Here is a 19142-nt window from a genome sequence, read left to right on the forward strand (position 1 = left end):
GACTCTAGTCATGTACACCGTACACCGTATCCAGGTGTACATGGAGCTCGGGGGGCCTGCAGTGGTTGGCATGGCCATCTGCTCAGGTGAGGTCAGTCACCCCCAAAGATGCCCAGCTGTTTCCCCGCTCTCACATACTCTTTGTGCCCCAGTTTCCCCATCTGTGGAAGGAGGATGGTAGGAGGTTGTGAGGATTGAGTTATGTAAATTACTTGGAGCTGCGCCTGGTATATAATAAATATTATGTACAAGTTGGCTTTTATTATTACAATGCTTTCCTCTTAAGATATCTGGGTAACGCGTCTACTTTTGAAATTGTTAGAGATAATTTGATTTGGTAGTTTTATAAAATTCAATGAAGTAACTATAAAGACTTCATGATGATGCGTTAAAGGGGTTGGGGATCGCTAGCTGTATCTAATGGGGAATTCATCTCGGGCAGTTTCTTTGTTGGAGGTTGAAAGATCACTACCCTGTCGGTCAGAAGAGTAAGGGACTAGGAGTCTTTCACCACTTAGCTTGTGATCTTGAGCAAGTCACTGAACCTTTTAAGCTTTTGTTTTCTTACGTGTAAAATGAAGACTGATGTTCGCCCTACTTACCTCATGGGACTCTGTGAGGACAAAGTGAGGTGTCAGTGTTTTGCAGGCTCTAAGTACTGAACATATGCAGGGGCTGTTATTAACCTAATAACTATGACCACCTCTTGTCATTCCTTAATGTCTTTATTTCTGCTTACCTGTTATCAGCCCAGGCTCCTGAAGTATCCATCAGGGAACTTCAGCCCAACGTGAAGGGTGAGGAGCCAAATCCAGAGAGAGGTTGGGGTAGGGGGAGAGGGCCAGAGACAGCTTGTCCTCCTCACTCGGTTCTTGGGAAGTCTTGGCTGCCATTGGAGACGCCCAGCTACTCACTGACATGCCAGGAGTCTCAGCACAGAAGCAAGGCCAAGTACAGTAGGAGATGTCCAACCAAGATGGCAGGCAGCAGAAGGAAAGGAGAGGCCATGGGAAGAATCAGCAGCAGTGGTTAGGTATTTGGGCTCTGGCTCCACAGACCAGCTGTGTGAGCCTGGGTGGTTGCTTAACCTCTCTGAACCTCAGTTTCTTCATCTTTAAAATGGGGAATCATAAGAATGCCTACCTCGCTGAAACCGGTTTGGCTCGGTGTATAGAGCGTCGACCTGCGGACTCAAGGGTCCCAGGTTCGATTCCGGTCAAGGGCATGTACCTGGGTTGCAGGCACGTCCCCAGTGGGGGATGTGCAGGAGGCAGCTGATTGATGTTTCTCTCTCATTGATGTTTCTAACTCTCTATCTCTCTCCCTTCCTCTCTGTGGAAAATCAATAAAATATATTAAAAAAAAAAAAAAAGAATGCCTACCTCTTTGAACTGTGGTGAGAATAAATGACAAGTTTATGTAATGTGTTTGGTACTGTACCAGTAATAGCAAGTGAAGCTGCAACTGTGGAGTTCTTGAGGGTAGGGAGACAGTTATTATTTATCTTTCTATCTCCAGCAGCAAGCCACTGCTAAATAACTATAGTTGGGACAAAATCAAATAAGATAATAGTGGGGAGTGGGGGAGTATTGCAGAAAAGGGGCCAGCAGGAGATGAGGCTGGGCAGGTGGGTTCAGCCAGAATGGGAAGGGCCTTGAATGCCTTGTCGTAGAGATTAGGTGCCATGAATCATTGTTAATGACCTGATGTGGTTCAAGGGAAATAACTTTGAAGGCTTGTTAAGGGCAAGCCGGCAAAGGAGCAGAATGGAAGTGTTGAGACCAAGGCAGGAGTCAGTAAGACAGTGGACTTGGAGAGCAAAGATCAGCTTCTAGAAACATTTCAGTTGAATGCAATTGGTGACCAGTTGGTTGTAAGAGCTTCTAAGAACACTGTCAGTCATCCAAAAGCTCCATTCTGTTTCACGTGGCCCCACGGATGGGGAGGGAAATGAGTAGACAAACACTCGTGCAGAAACATTCCCACATCCTGGCAGAGAATGTCAGTGGCTTGTCAAGGGCGGGCTACATGGGTCAGAGTGTGAGTGTCTCAGAGAAGAGGGAGGGGTGAGCACACTGCCCAGAGAGACTGTCCCAGGGAATTGGGGAAACTGTGGAAAAACTATAGACAGCTTAAAATAAGGAAGCTTTGCTGGGCTTAGCAATAAAACTCCCTTCTGTTCTGAGATTCGGTTGCTAGATTTGACCAGTTGGGCCACAGCCCTAGAATATTAAATCTAGCTGGAGCCTTCCTGTTTTATTTCTCAGCTAAATTAGATGCTGAAGGAAGAGCTTCTGACCAAATCAAGTTCTGTCAGAACTCAAATGGTGGAGATTGAGTTTCACCCCCACATTTTCATGAAGAGAATCACTGATGTCCATTCCATCTGGGCTAAGATTTAGTAGCAAGGCAAACAATATTGGCTAATAATTGATTGGGCACGTACTGTGTGCCAGGCACTTAGCTAAATGCTGGACTTAAATTTACTTATTTAATCCACACCGCATCCCTTCAAGGGTGGTTGCATATCACTCTCACACCCAGGCACATTTTATCCTGTTTACACTGTTACTATCTCCGTTTTACCAACGAGGAAACTGATGTGCAGGGAATCTCAGTTACTTACCTAAGGTCACCCAGCTAATAGGTGGCAGAGTCGGGATTTAAACCCAGGCAGTCTGCTTTCGGAGCTGTCGCTACTAACCACCCCGTTGTCCTGCTTCAAATGTGTATTGTGCTCCTTTGGAGCATAAAGCAGGATGGAGACACTCCCAGGAATTGTTTTAACAGGCCTCTTGGCTTTTTATTAGCGCGCTAATAGATGTCTGTTGGGTTTTGCTCACGGCTGCCCTATTCACTTGGGCTTTCAGACATGGTGCAGTAAAAACCTTGCTAATGTCTCCGGAGCAAACGGTAGGACAGCCAGCTTGCTTTAGGCAGTGCTCTGGATTAAATAGTGATTCCGTAAGTGCCGGCATGTTTCTCTCCCTGTTTTCAGATCTGTGATTCATTCCCCTTTAATACTGAAGCGTGGTGGAGGTGAAGCAGATAGGATCGTCTTCGTTTCTCAGATGAGAAAATTGATGTTCAAAGTTCAAGTTACTTGGCAAAGTCAAGTGACTTCAAGTCACGCACCTTTTATTGTACGGGAGTTAAGGGATGATGGAATAGTCCTAGGGAGGAGATGGCAGGACCTGTTTAACGTATCAATGAAGAATTTCTAATTAGTCGTATCCAGAGACGTAAAATGAGTGGCCTAAAAATCCTTAAATGAAGTGTGTTCCCACACACGTTATTTGCATCTTGTTTTCGCTATTCATTTTTTCTGAGTAAGTCTTGTATAGAGATTCCGAAGCTTGGTGGAATCCACACGGACTCTGATTTTGCAAAGACAAATTATGATGGAGATGACGGAACTCCTGTTGGTTGGAAAGCTAAGTAGGGTCCTGACACATGCACTTTCCCTCCCGACTTCTCCTAAAGCCGCTGTTAGAGTCACCCTTTACCAGAAATGTGACTGCAGATCTGTTTCCTCTTTGCAGCCTGTGCAAGGCTTTGATTATGCCAAACAGCACCTGGGCCAGCAAGGGGCGGACGAGGAGGTCATCCCTGTGACGCAGGAGACGGTGGTCCTCCCGCTCCCTGTCAGAGATGCTCCTGCCTCGCAGGAAAGGGAAGTCGCCCAGGACGGAAGCACCATCAAGACGGCCAAGTCCACCGAAACCAGGAAGAGGTAGGCATGGGGCCAACTTTGGCCTCTCCGTGTCAACAAGAGAAATAATGGATGGTGAGAGGAACCAAAGCCCTCAAGTGAATCCCACTGTCCTCTTTACAAATTCCCCTTGACGCTCATTTTGAATATTTGAAAAGGAGACTGAAGGAGATGAGGAGAATCATAATACCTGCTTCTCCTGAGCCACCCTTTGTAAGGTTTTGTGTTGCAGATCAACCACGACAGCAGAGCTTTAGCTCTTACATTTATTATAATGAATTTGGCACTGATGTCACCCTTACACGTTTTAACTTACGGTAAAAGCAGTTGCTTCGATTTTAGCACGCGTAGTTGTAGTTTATCAGGCAGTTTCCCCGTGGTTTATGATTTCAGTTCAAGACCATTTATTGAGATTTCACTATGAAGAGAGTTCATTGACATGCATTGGGAGGACTACAAAGAGGTTTACGATTGATCCCTGACCCCAAGAATCTTGTGATGGAGAGACAGAGAGATAAATAGCTGGAATCCAAGCATGATCTGCAGAAGCCCACCGTGGAGTCTGAACAAAGTGCTATGGAAAAGAGAGGAGGAAGAACTTAATCCTGAGGAGGGAGGGCATCGTGGAGGAGGTTGTGTTTTAGCTGAGCCTTGAAGGGTGTGTGGAGTGTCAATAGGTGGAAAGAGATGAAGGCATCCAGGAGAGATAAGGCACAGCCACGTTCACTTAATGGTGAGTTTTCTTGAGTTTAGAGTTCGTGGGGGCCGGGATGTAGTGAAGGATGAAACCAGAAGACAGATTAAAATTGTAGATGGTTTTAATTTGTGCTCTAGCCAATGGGAAGCCACGGAAAGTTCTTTAGGACGACAGTAATGTCCAGCCTAAAAGATGACTCAGGTGGTAATGTGGAAGATGGAAGGGAGAGTTAGGCTAGAGGCCAGGAGACTCACTAGAAGGACTCTGCAGTCGCCTTGTAAAGAGGTAATGAGCCCTAAGGCAAGCCCTGTTGGCTGGCTTAACAAACTCCCATTGCCAACCCCCTTCTCCCTTGCCTCGAGACCACAATGGCTGGAAAAGCTACGTCCTGCCTGCCTCCTTCCCTCATTCCTTCCCTTCACCTCACAGTGCTGTTTACCAGGCACTGGGGATACTGCAGGGAACTAGACAAATTTCCTGCTCTCTTGGGATTTACAATCTAGTGAAGAGATAGACAACAAGCAAACAGAAAGATACATAGCAGGTCTAGTGGTGGTGAATATGAAGAAGAAAACCGAAGCATGGTAAGGACACAGAGGGCTGGAGAGGGGGCCATGATGCTCTTTTAGCAGGATGTCAAGGGAGGCCTCTCTGATAGAGGGACATTTGAGAAAGACCTGATGGAAATGATGTGTGAGCCTCAAGGCTATCTAGAGGAAGAACGTTCTAAGCAGATGGAACAGTATATGCAAATCTGAGGCAGGAACTTTTTGATTTGCTTAAAGGAGAACAAGAAGTTCAAAGAGGCTGATATGAACCTTGGAGGAAGTGGTAGTGGATGAGTCAGAGTTTGAGAAGTTGTTATGGTAAAAAGAGATCTATAGCAAAATAAACTAGAAAATGCTGAATTAAACAAAATGCGATGAGTCTCTTTATGACAGGGCAGACCTGAGCCTTTGACGTGCTCACGTGCCTTAGGAATAGAGTAAACATTTCCCAAACTTATGCTCATCTGTGAAACTTCGACAAGAGCATCCCACCTGGACTATGTGTTCCGCTCTTGGTAGATTCTGCCTTGGCCCATGCATGGCGTGAGCGGGCACTTCCAGTGTTCATGATTTTTGGGGTGCTGAAGTACGTGGAAGTGTACAGAACTGAGAATTCCAAGTTCCCACAGGATGAGGAGGGAGCAAGAGGAGCATCCACTAGCAAGTGCTGCATTTTATCCAGTCAATTTCCATGGATAAAGGGGTCAGATGCCATTAGGTTCTGAATCTGGACAATTGACAATAGATGAACAAGGGGTTGGATGAGGCCTCTGGATACCTGCCCCCCCGTTGTCTCCCTGTTGTCTCTGAAAGCAGTTGGTCTTTATGCTCAGCCCACCCACAGGCTGGCGTGATCTAAGGCCCCAGGGAGCGTGAACTCACTCAGCAGGGGCTCTCCAGAGCCCATTTTCCCACTGGGTCCAGAAGGCCAGAGTCCAGCCGTAGGGAAGGCGAGAAGGCCCTGTGGCTTCCCTTGTCTAAACGCTTGCCACAGCTGCTGCATTGTAGGAGAGACTGTGAAGAGAAGGTGCTGCCCTAGCCCGTTTGGCTCAGTGGATAGAGCGTCGGTCTGCAGACTGAAGGGTCCTAGGTTCGATTCTGGCCAAGGGCACTTGCCCAGGTTGCGGGCTCGATCCCCAGTGTGGGCGTGCAGAAGGCAGCTGATCATTGATTCTTTCTCATCATTGATGTTTCTATCTCTCTCTCCCTCTCCCTTCCTCTCTGAAATCAATACAAATAAAATAAAATTTTAAAAATAAATAAATAAAAAAGAGAAGGTGCTCCAGCGTGTGGGGAAAGCCACTACCTGCAGGGGGAGTTCCGGCTTCCAGGGCTGATTGGCCACCTCCCTCTATACGTGCCCTCTATACCTGTATACCTGGCACAATGCCCAATACAGTGGGTGCTCATTTCCTGAATGAATGAAAATAGCTCAAATTGATAGTTTCAAATGAAAGTAGTTAGCAGTTAGCACAGTTAAGAATGTGTGTGTGTGTGTGTGTGTGAGAGAGAGAGAGAGAGAGAGAGAGGGAGAGAGAGTTAGAGTGAAGAATTTAATGGTGGAGTGACTTCATCTTCAGTAGCTAAGGCATATTCTGTATAGAGAATAGCCAAAGAGAACTGTGATCCCTACATGTCCCTGAAGATGCCCTGTGAGTCAGACACTCGGCAACATCTCCGAAGTGCTGTGTTTTCATAAGAGGGCATGCTTAAGCCATTTCCATAGTCACTGGGGGTTAATGAAAAAGAGATGGGAACTGAGGGCTGCGCTCACTGAACTTCTCTGCCGAGCTAAGCAGCGGTCAGCACACTTCAGGACAGCCAGCTACATAACCCCGGCTGCAGTACGGGTGTTTTTTTAAATTTCCGAATCATTTCTCTTTTTTTGTAGATAAAACTGAAAAGAAAGGCTACAGACATAAACTGTGCAAATAAAATAACCTTGAGAGGAGGCTGTGCGAGTCGAAACTTACCATCTCCTTGTTGCTATGGTTACCTCCAGCAGGTCACCCAGTGAGAATGGCTCTGTCATCAGCAACGAATCAGGGAAGCCCAGCTCAGGGAGGCGCTCGCCCCAGAATGTAACGGCACAGCAGAAAGTGACCAAGGAGGAGGCACGGAAGAGAAATGGTGAGAAGCCTTCCCTGCCAAGTACCGCCCTCGAGCCTGTCCCACATATGCGTGCACACACCCGTGCACACAGGCCTGCACACACTCACACACCCCAGTGTGCCACCCTCATTTCTTCTTTCTGTTTTGTCCTACAAAGACCACGAGTCAGTTTCCTTCCTACCTGTTAGAGTATTGCCTGACCCCTGTCTCTGAATTATCCTGGCTCCTGTTTTTATGGAATTGTGCAGGGCCTCAAAAAACTCTAATGCAGAATGAACTGATGTTTGCTTAGAGATTTTTCGATTCTGGGGTGAATCGGCATTTCTAGCACCACGTCCTCTTGGGTGGCAGGTCCTGAAGATTCCCCCCGTTTTCTTTCCCTGACTCCCCTGATAGGTTCCAGGGGTTCATTTTAGGCCAGTGAGTCCAGATGCTGTAAATTCCCCTCTCCCAGGAAAAACAGCACCATGATAAATATTATCATAGACATCAGCCTATGCTCCTGCCTCTGTTTTCCAGGGAAGCTTAACGGTTGAGTTTCTCAAACAGATCTTCTCCCTCCTTATAAAGGTTTGGTGTTGGGGTTTGTTGGTAAGTCCTCGGAGCCACCTGGCTGTGCTGTGCACCATCTATGTATAGCTCACATCTGCCGGACCCCAGGGTGCAGCCTCCCTGTCTTCCCAGTCCCACCTTGGTTCTGATCCTCCTCTCCACTCTGTCCTTCCATGAGTGATGCTGGCGTCCTGAGATCAGATTCAAGTACCCCATGCCGCCACCCGGATCAAGGAAGGTACCTTTAGGACAGTGGTTCTCAACCTTCTGGCCCTTTAAATACAGTTCCTCATGTTGTGACCCAACCATAAAATTATTTTCGTTGCTACTTCATAACTGTAATGTTGCTACTGTTACGAATTGTAATGTAAATATCTGATATGCAGGATGGTCTTAGGCGATCCCTGTGAAAGGGTCGTTCGACCGCCAAAGGGGTCGCGACCCACAGGTTGAGAACCGCTGCTTTAGGAGTTCCAAGGGTTGCAGGCAGAGTCCTACAGAAATGCCAGGGGGAGAGCCCAACCATCTGGCAGTCTGCTTAGTTGTGCTTCCTTTTTAGAGGAATTGGATGAGGTGTGGCGTAGGGGCTCTCTCTGGAAGCTAGTGCCAGAATATTCCTTTGCTTTCAAATGTCGCTTACTTATTTCTTTGTTTCTGACAAAAGAAAGAAGAGAGAAAGAAAAGAAAGAATGCCACAATAGACCCCATGCCCAGCTATCATATAAAACACTTGTTTAGAATGTCATGCTGATTTGATCCTTGAGTTTTTTCTTCTCCTGAACTCCCCTGCCCTGTAAAACGGAGACTGCTGTCCCCTCCAGAACCAGGCTGTGACACGTGGGTTTTCCTGGGACATCGGTCCTCCTTGGGGCCAGAAGTCCTGCCCAGAATCCGCTCTCGGCCAACCCAGCTCACAGAGGGCCCGAGCTCCGACATGTGAAGGGGGATGTGAACTTAGCAACTTTCTTCTCTTCCTTCCCAGGGCGAGGTGCTAAGAACGAAGGGGAGAGGGAGGGAGGGAGGCCACACAGAGACAACGGACAGTGAAGACACAGGGGAAAGTTGTTTTAACCAAGTGCAGAGACTGCCATCACCACCCAATCAAGGGACCCTCTCTGCTTCTCTACTCCCTCCCAACCTCCCTGCCTGCCTTCCTTTATATTCTTCCTAGAAATATATAAGGTCAAGTCAAAGTCCACCCTCATCCAGATCCCCCATCACCTACCCCAGTCCTCAAATGACCTTGAATAACTTAGCGTGTCTTTTTTATTATGCATATGACAACACACCGTATCTTTGTCTTCTGTTGTGTAGCTTTGTTTTGTTTTGTAAAACGGGATCAATGTACATACTGTTCTGTGGCCTTTTTCTTGCAAAAGAATGTGCAGCCTACAGACTCCTCTGTCAGTAAATGCACACGTACAACATGATGCCTTTCCCCGTCCCCTGCATTTATTTCATAGACAAGGAGGAGCAGGGCCGGTTTCAGATCCCATCGCTCCCCATGCCTCTGAGGAAACACTGACGTGCTCGAAAGGTCCCTGCTGACCTCCCCCATCCTTGTTCTGCCACCTCCTCTGCCTGCCTCCTTATTCTGTTTTGGTCACTGTGATTATTTAAACATCAGGTTCAGAAATGACAACAGCATGGTGCACAAGCAGAATGCAATTACCGGCCAGGTTGAGGTTTTCATGCAATAGCTTTATCTAAACGCCATCCTTTCTCCCGGTTCCCAGTGCTTTGCTGCGTTGTCTTTTTGCCAGAAGTCAGCCCAGTGAATTTTCAGGGTTGGTGGCTTCTGTCTTACCACTGGTTCCCACCCAGTGAGGTTTCCGTTTGAAATTTTCAAATAGAAGCGATAGCACCAACACATTTAATGAAAACAGATGCTGAAGCACATCACAATTCTAGGATGGACCTTCAACGGAACCCACACTTGTCCTTTTTATCAAAGGGCTCCACTTTATCATAATGCTAGGTTATAGTCTACCCCCAAAAAAATCAGTAGTGTATTTTATTGGATTGGAAGATGAACCTAAGGAAGGGGAGAAAAAGAGGGAGGGAAGGAGGAAGGAAAGAAATAACATTGAAATTGTGGAGAAATATAAAAAGGTATATTGTCAGCTTGCGAAAGGTATTTTAATGTGTGACTGTGGTCTCTGAGAATGGACTATTGTATGGAATATTCAGATACTGTTGTTTCATGGCTCGGTATCCATTCCAGAGGTTAGAGTTACTAAGGTTAATGAACAAATGTTAACGTTCCAGGCTGTCATTCTGAAACTGTTTGGTTCCCACCAGTTTTGTTGCATTTGTACCTTGTGATTTTCCACTTTCTCGAAAATAAGACCTTTAAAAGGGAAAGACATTATCCCTCCAGGAATGCGGCTGGGTGGGTCCTTGTAGCTCAATGGCCTCATTAGCTCCCTGCTTTCGAGTCTGTTTCACGATGATGTTTAAATACAAATGGGAAAGACAGAGAGGACAGCTAGGATTTTGAAAGCAAAAGAATGTGGAATTTTTTTCAACCAAATACAGACATTTCAACTTCTGAATTAAAACTAATATCATCCAGCCAGTGTGGCTCAGTGGTTGAGCGTTGACCCATGAACCAGGAGGTCACAATTTGATTCCTGGTCAGGGCACATGCCTGGGTTTCGGGCTCAATCCCCAGTAGGAGACGTGCAGGAGGCAGCCAATCAATGATTCTCTCTCATCATTGTTGTTTCTATCACTCTCTCCCTTCCTCTTTCCGAAATTTAAAAAAAAAAAAAAAAAAGAACCAATGTCACCTTGGAAAAAGTGTTTTCTGGGAAACGAGTTCAAAATGAGTTCAAAATGAGGACGTAATATATATATTTAAATGTTCAGTCATTTAAAAGCAAAAATTTCCATAAACCCTTAATTGCACACCTTCCTTTAAGACACTGAGAGACAGGTCAGATATTAGCTCAGAAACACAGCTTCAGTTTTCATTCTTTCTGTGCCTTCTCAATGAGAGGTGAAGACTTGCTTGTTATCTGATAAACACCAGAGGGCGGTGACGCTAGTTATAAATCTTCTCTGAGCTTTAAGGGAAATTCCAGAAAGAAAGAGCGTGCATTGTTCAAGAGCATTTTCTGCCTCAAATGGGAGGGCTTGCCCCCTCCCCCGCCATGCCAATGTAAAATAAACATCAAGAAACGAAATCTCCCTTCCTAGCCTGATTTGCAGAAGTTCAAACCAACACAACCAGATCCGCATGGCGGCATTTACTGGGATGACTGCGGTGGTATCCAGGACACTTCAGCAGTTTAACGGTGGCCCTTTTGTTTAGCATTCTCTGGTGCTTTTTCTTTCAGGACTGATTATGAATTAAATATTCCCATGAACCTGCTGGGCTTACACAGCATTTTAGTATTAATATTTAATGTAATGCCCTTTAATGTATTTTTCCATATAGTCTTTTTTTGAGGGTGGGGGGAGGATCACTAATTATTTTTCTCTTAAACCAAGAGGAATTATTGTGCAAATCTGAATCTGACCATTCTGACAGTGAGAATGAAAAATGAACTGTAGTTTGTACATCCTTTTTCTGTCTCCTCAGAGTTATGCTCCTCCCCTTATCCGGTCCATGGGGCGGGGAGTGAGGATGTCACAACCCAGAAGCAATAAAAGTATTAAGTACCATCTCTTTGCATGTTTACCTGTTCTGCAGGTACATCTCCTTTCCAAGTCAGGAAATTTTAGTCATTCCTTTATTCATCACTTATTCAGCAAATCCCTATTGAAAGCCAGCTACCTATAAGATGTTATTAAAGGCAGTCGGTATTGCCTTTAAAAATATGGGCAAGAATGGGGCTCATAGTCTAGTGTCAGCACACAAATAAAGAGCATTGCATGCTGTGGAGAAAATATAACGGGGATGAGGCAGGTTGTTTTAGGCGGGTGGACAAGGAAAGTCTTTTTTCAAGCAGCAACTTGAAAAATAAGAAGGAACGAGGCATGCAAAGACCTGGGGAAAGAGCTTTCTGAGCAGAGTGAACAGCTAGTACAAAACCCCGAGGTGGGAACAAGCCTGCTGTGTCCGAGAAGCCGTTGTGGCTGGAGAGGGGATGAAGGGGAGAGGGAGGAATGAGCTCGGTAAGGTCGCCAGGACCAGATTGTACAGAACCTGGGCGGCCTGAGTTTTATTCTGAGAGACATGAGGCCTTCAGAGGGTTCTGGTCAAGGGAGTACTGTGACCTGGTTGTCTTTTAAAAAGATCCATCCTGGCTGCTGGGGGAGTATGCATTTTAGGGATAGGAGGACAGACTGGAAGCTTGGAGGAGGGAGTCGTTTAGGAGGTGTATTAGTTACTTATTGCTGCGTAACAAATCACCCCCACACCTAGTACCAAAAGCGACAATCTGCATTTATGGTGTTGGATGATGTCTGTGGGTCAGGAATCCAGGAGTGGCTTAGCTGGGTGGTTTGGGCTCAGAATCTCATGAGGTCACAGTCTGGGCTATAGTCATTTCTGAAGACTTGGCTGGGCCTGCCGAATCCACTTACAAGATGGCTCATACGTAGCTGGCCATTTCTGCAATTTCCTTGTGGTTACACAGGTCGGTCCTATTTATGGTGTTTGTGACTCTGAGGAGGTAGCCATCCGGGCGGGTGGCTACCAGAGATGGCGTTCATAGCAGGTGTCCAGGTGGGAGATAATGGGGGTCAGACAGGAGTGCCCCACAAAACTCCTATGCATCCGGTAACATGTCTGAATAGAGATTGTCCTCTGTCATTGGCAGTTCGGTGGCCTGCTATTTGCCAGTAAGTCCACAGAACCGAAAAATACTCCAATTAGAGCCATTGTTGGACTCTGAAGCGTTTTAGCCACAATTTACTTGGCTTAATTTGACAAATGTTCGGTGATTATGGCAAGCGACAGAATGATACAAACTATGTGTTTCTCAATGATTTAAATAACATCCCAATCTCTTGAGCAGACAGGAGGAAAGATAAATACACTTCTATTACATTCGTATTTTAATAACACCTATTTTGTTCCTAAATTGCCTGCTGGTTTAGTTGCTTGAACAGGCTTAATTTATCTCTCGCCCAGCCATGCTCAACAAACTGTCATTCTTATAGTCAGTTAATGGGAAGATGCTTTAAGGAGAAGTAAATCAGCAAGTACCACTGGCCCTGGAACTCCTCCTGTCGGCTTAGTTCTGGAAGCAATCACAGTAGAATTATCATCTGTCAGAGGCGAGAATTAATGCAAAAGAGTGTGGGTGAAAATTGCTCTATTTAATTAGGGGAGTTGTCTGTGGCTTTAAATTAGTTTTTCTGGTGGTTATTTCTTAGCTTTCTTTTGTTTTAGACTGAACTCAAATCATTGAGAAGCAGCCTTTAGGGGGAAAAAAAAAGTGTCAGCTGCAATTACTATGGCTGGTTGACCAGGGAAGACTAGTCACCTTAACATCGTGCAAAAATGGGTAACTCTGGTGGCAGAGACTGAACTGAATGCTGTTACTCAATGGATTGTCATATTTTAAGAAGAGTTCCACGTTTGGCCAAGTGGAACTTGCAAACATAGCAAATATTTTCCCATCTCTGACTCAAACTTGGAGAAAAAAATTTACTTTTTTTTTTAAAGGTTTTTTTCACAAGTTTGAAAAAAAAATGGTTTTTACCATTTACATTCAGACTTAAAATTCTTTCCTACCCATGGAGAACACAGTAGGCCTTACGTTTAAAAGAAATGCATGAGTAGCAGTGAGCCCTTGGCACAGAACTGTTGCTTCTGAGGTCGTTTTGAGTCAATGTCCTTGGGCTGTTAGCATCACACATAAATCCCCCATGTTCCTGAGGCTTCCCTCCGGCCATAAAACCGATGTACTTATTTGTGCTTTAGTGCCCGCAAGTGATGAAGAGGAAGGCGCAGTTCTGTTTGACAGCTCTGGCAAGGCGGCTGCTGATCCCTTTGACTCGTCCTCTGGATCCGTGCAGCTCATCGCAGTAAAACCCACAGCCCTCCCCGTGGTGCATCCCACCCCGGACCGGAGCCAGGAGGCCGCAGCGCTCAACGGTGAGGTGAGCACCTGAGCACCCAGAATGGGAGGGAGCCCAGGCAGCCAGGAGCACCACCTGGGGACACCGGGGGCAGGCTGCGTCCAGGTATATAGGGCTCCTTCAGTCATTTTCACCTCTGCGTGCACAGGCCTCAGCGGAATGAATCAGGGCACAAGTCACCCAAAACAAATTTGTTAGGTGATGTTTTCAGAGCATCTTTTTTACCTTCATTCTAGGAAGTCTAGAAGGGGCTTTTTAAAGACTGTAGTTATGAAGAGAAACCTCAGAAACTCCTCCCCACATACAGTCTTACCTTTCTTGATAACGCTCCTAAACTGTTCATTATCAGATGCCAATTGCCAGGGGCTTAATGTGAGAGGGCACTGGAGAGGATCCTGTCACTCGAACAGGGATGTGCCCACTCTACAGGCTTTGAAATGAATTTCACTCCTTGGAGCAAGATTGAAACAACCCTTTCCCTGCTGTTAGAAGGATATCTGTGGATATCATGTGGTCATTAATTTTCCTAAGAGTCTGAAAAAAATTGTAACATATATAGGGAATGATGGTTTCACAAAGATTTTTTTTCTTTTCTTTTTTATTTTATTTTATTTTATTTTTATTTTTGCTAAAAGTATTACAAAGGGTATTACATAAGTGCCCTTTTTATCCCCGCCCCCCCTTGACAAACCCCTGCCCTCCCAAGAAAACATAGCAACATAGAAAGTTCAGAAAATAAGAGAGAAAAATCACTGTAATTTCACGACTCTAGCATATCCTCTGTTTTCACTCCTATACCTTTTCTTCAAGCTTTTGACCAAACTCATTTATATTTTCGAATCCCATCATCTTGAATGTTAGACATTGGCTGTGTTGCTCTTGTCTTGCTGATGATCATTGTTAATGACTTAGTTGAGAAGGTATGCCGTGGATTAAAAAACTCACCTCCCATTGTTCAAACCTTCCAGGTATGTTTTTGTTTCCAGTTTTGGTTTTGGTTATTATAAATATCACTTCAATTAATAATTTCAAAAGCTTTTTTAAAAAAATATATTTTATTGATTTTTTACAGAGAGGAAGGGAGAGAGATAGAGAGTTAGAAACATCGATGAGAGAGAAACATCGATCAGCTGCCTCCTGTACACCCCCCACTGGGGATGTGCCCACAACCCAGGTACATGCCCTTGACTGGAATCAAACCTGGGACCTTTCAGTCCGCAGGCCGACGCTCTATCCACTGAGCCAAACCGGTTCCGGCAATTTTAAAAGCTTTTATTTTGAAATAATTTTAAGCTAAAAAAAGAGTTTTAGTAATAGTACAGAGTTCCTATACACTTTTTAAATTTTTTTATTGATTGATTTTGAGAGAGAGCGGGGGGGAGAGAAGGGGAAAAAATATATATCAACTTTGTTGTTCCACTTGGTTGATTCTCATATGTGCCCTGATCTGGAATCAAACCTACAACCTTGTCATATCAGGATGATGCTCTAACCAATTGAGCTACCCAGACAGGGCCTCCTATACACTCTATACATAGCTGCCCTAATGTTAACATCTTATAGAACCATAGAATAATTATCAAACCCAGGAAACTAACGTTGGTACAATACTATTGACTATGGACCTCTTTGAGTTTCACTCGTTTTCCCACTGATGTCCTTTTCCCATTTCGGGATCCATCAAGGATCCTCCATGGCATTTAGTTCTCTTCTTAGTCTCTTCCCGTCTGGGATAGTCATTCTTTGTGACCATTCTTTGTGTTTCATGACCATTACTCTTCTGAAGAGTACTGGCCACTTGTCATGTAGAACGTTTCTCAATCTGAGTTTGTCTGATGTTTTCTTGAGACGGGACTGAGGTTATGTAATTTTTGGCATAACCAAAATCCCACAGGGGTGATAGGCCTTTTTGTGGGCGCCATATCAGGAAATACCTGATCCTGATATGTCTGATTACTAGTGATATTAACTTTCATCTCTGACTTTGAACCTCTCATGGAATGTTGCTTTAGTTGAGATTCCAGAAATGGGATTCCTGGCCCAGAGGATGTTACTTACCCTAACTTCCTTCTTTACTAGTTTTTGCAGTGGCAAGCAGAATGAAGGAACAATGAAGACTTGTTAAATTCTTCCAGTCTAAAAGTAGAATTAGGGCCCCAATTGGGGAAATCCTTTGCAAAAGTTAGGGGAAAAAATGTCTTCCAGTTTTTATTTCTTCAAACATTGTAAAACTAAAATATCTAAGATAGTGAACCTTGGTCCTCATATTGTGTAGGTTGATATATGCACCAGGTGAATTTTCCTTTTATGAATTATAGGAAATTCTTTTAAAGATTATTTTAGCCCTGGCCAGCATTGCTCAGTTGGTTGAGCATTGTCCCATACATCAAAAAGTTGTAGGTTCAATCCCCAGTCAGGACACATGCCCCTGTTGCTGGCTCAATCCTCCGTGGAGGGCGTGCAGAAGGAAGCTGATCAGTAGTATTCGCTCATCGATGTTTCTCTCTCTCCCTCTCCCTTCCTCTCTCTGTAAATCAATAAAAACATATTTTTTTAAAAGATTATTTTAAAGAAAGCATAATAACAGCACTACACATGGTTATATTAATATAGTCAAGTCTGATTACAAACAGCACTAATGGTTCTCCATGTCATCCAGTAAGTGTCGGGCAGATATCACCATTCAGTTTCATTCATGGGTGTAACATCTTCATCCTTTGTTGTTTATTTAGCATAATCATCTGTTTGTATCTTTTTTGAGTATATTTTTTATTTATTTCAGAGAGGAAAGGAGAGGGAGAGAGAGATAGAAACATCAATGATGAGAGAGAATCATTGATTGGATGCCTCCTGCACGACCCCTACTGGGGATTGAGCCCGCAACGCAGGCATGTGCTCTTGACCAGAATCGAACTGGGACCATTCAGTTTGCAGGCTGATGCTCTATCCATTGAGCCAAACCAGCTAGGGCTGTTTGTATCTTTGAAGGTCAAAAGGTATGTTCCTTTTTAGAAGACCAGACTGGCTTTGCCCTTTAGAGCAGAAACTGGTTGGCATTAGTGGCCATACAAGGCTTCAAAATTCCTTATCTCTTGAGAAAAATATAAATTGACAAAAATAAGCACCCAAATGCAGATTGTTAGTGTGGAGAGACCTTGGGGGCAGGGTGTCTGCTGCCCCTTCCCACCCCATTCATCTCAATTCAGCCTCCTCAGGAACCGCCTGTCTTATCCAGGTGGGCACCAACTGAATGGCCAAGGGAGGTTATTGGGTTCCTCAGGGCTGCACCTAGAATTGGGCACCAAGATCCAGCTGGGCTGCTCAGTCAGAGGCTCTCATGCAGGGGGGACAAAAAAGGTTTAGGTGGGATTAAGGCCCGTGCCACAAAGCTAAGAGTGGACTCAGGCCTATGTCTGAACAGACTCGGGTAGATTAGGGAATAGGAGGCTTTGGTGGAAGGTCTCAGGCAACGTAGGTGTGGGCCAGACTCCATGTTGTCTGTGGCCCACTGTCCTGAGCTGGTATTGGAAGGGATCACAGTTGGGTCATGGCTGGCTCGAAGGCCCGGACATGAAGCCTAGGATTACTTCTCCTGGAGTTGTGACCCTCCGCTGTGCAGGGTTAGGTGTGGACTTGAGACGATCTCTCTCCCCAGGTGAACAAAGCCCTGAAGCAGAAGTCAGACATCGAACACTATCGGAACAAGCTGCGCCTCAAAGCCAAGAGGAAGGGGTATTACGATTTCCCTGCAGTGGAGACAAACAAAGCTCAGACGGAAAGAAAAAAGATGTATGAGAAAGCTTCAAAGGAAGTCGAGCACGTGTTGGATCCAGACCCAGAACTGTGCGCCCCATTCGCCGAGTCTAAAAACAGGTGCGGTCTGTAAGGGAATTATTTGAAGGTCGCTGCGCCATTGGTGGGATGAGGGTAGCGGGTGCCTTGGGCAATGCAGTCCTGGTCCCTTGATCTGTTAGCTTAGGACTATCATCTCTGAAGGCCGCTGAGCCAGACCATTCTCTTTTGTGTGAGCATGTGCTCCATAATGAGTCTGAAAGAGAATAAAATTGAAGCCACAAATACTTGGGTAAACAACCATAATTGTCCTTTAGCTTAGGGATATTTTCAAACTTTAGCTGTTTCAGAGCTGGGTGAAGATATAATTATCACCTACCTGGTTATGCAACTTCCAGATCAAAGGACATGGTATTTTTCAATTATTTTAGAGGCTCTTGCATAAGAAAAGCAAATTTCATGCCTCACCTTTTCATTCAGCTGCAGCAAGTATTTACCACATGGCTACTCGGAGCTCCGCGCTGGGTTCATCTCTTTAATTCATAGATTTGGTCATGTATTTGACATTTAGTGTCACCTACTATGTATGAGCCACCACGCAAGATGCTGAATACTGTCACAGTCCTGTTGCTTTTTCTCACTCATTTATTCACTCATCCGTTCAACTCATTCAACATTTTATGGCAGACCAGACAGCCCAATTGCTGCTCTTAAGGTCCGAAGTGGGAGAGAAAGATAACCACCTCAAAAGTTTATTACGCACATGTGTGATGGGAGTTGGAATGTGAGGTGCTATAACAGTCTATCAGGGGACCCGGCCTCCCAAGGGAAGGTTAGGCCCAGGGATTTGAATTAGCATCCTCCCAAGCTTTGTTGCCAGCTAAGCAGAGGGTGATCTCACCGCCTGGGTAAAGGAAGAGAGGTTCTAGCAGAGCTGTGCACGCCCATCTTTCTTCTTTTCCTCCCCACCCCGAAGCACTTCTTCAGAAACACTCCTTCATGATTTGAGACCATGGCTTTCAAATACACATTCTCCTTGGTGACGGCCCCTTGGCTGGGAGTATGCCAATGCTCTGACCCGCCCCCTAGCCTTGGCAGACACACTCTTCCCAGACTGGGTGGGACAGGACCGTTCCCTGCCTGAGTGGGTGTTTATTAAAAGCAGACTTGACCATGTGACAGGCTTGGATGGGAGACACAAAATCCAGCTGGGAGGTGAGGCTGAACTTTTTGAACGGAATTGACAGAATTTATTTTCAACAAAGAAACGAGGGATTTTTAAACCAGTGCTTCATTTCACATGCTTCTCATTAGGCTCGGGAGGGACAGCAAGCTATTGATGTGAAACCACACTGTGACAGGGAACACAATGCAGGTGTCACCATGTTGATAACTGTAGAAAGAAGAGAAGGTAGGGATTTTATGGGGAGGCTGGGGGCTTCTTTAGAGTTTACTTAGCATGTTGAGACCTTTCAGTTCAGCAGTCTTTTGTAGACAGGGTGGGAAGTTGTTTTTTCTGGGTTTCCTGCTGACACTCAGAAAAGGAATTGAAGATCATGTGCCAATGAGAACTTAACTTGGAAGCTATTTGAGAAATTAATAAGACTTTCAGTTGAAGCTTTAAAACTTTTTTTAATTTTTCAATTATAGTTGGCATTCAGTATTATATTAGTTTCAGGTGTTCAGCCTAGTG

General features: G+C 45.1%; 1 protein-coding gene across 2 annotated transcripts in view; it reads left to right on the forward strand.

Moving 5' to 3' along the window:
* Positions 1-19142, forward strand: part of KIAA1549L (KIAA1549 like) — a 98547-nt gene that overhangs the window by 39512 nt on the left and 39893 nt on the right. The window contains exons 11-14 of one of the 2 annotated variants that reach the window (XM_070427759.1): positions 3543-3733; positions 6960-7087; positions 13500-13678; positions 17313-17530. In XM_070427759.1, coding sequence (XP_070283860.1) covers positions 3543-3733; positions 6960-7087; positions 13500-13678; positions 17313-17530 — 716 coding nt within the window. The remainder of the gene's footprint in view (positions 1-3542; positions 3734-6959; positions 7088-13499; positions 13679-17312; positions 17531-19142) is intronic. The other variant, XM_070427760.1, reaches the window with a different exon arrangement.

This window comes from Myotis yumanensis, unplaced genomic scaffold (genome assembly GCF_028538775.1).
Source record: "Myotis yumanensis isolate MYYU_CA2020_CCGP unplaced genomic scaffold, mMyoYum1.0.hap1 SCAF_10, whole genome shotgun sequence".
Classification (NCBI taxonomy): domain Eukaryota; kingdom Metazoa; phylum Chordata; class Mammalia; order Chiroptera; family Vespertilionidae; genus Myotis; species Myotis yumanensis.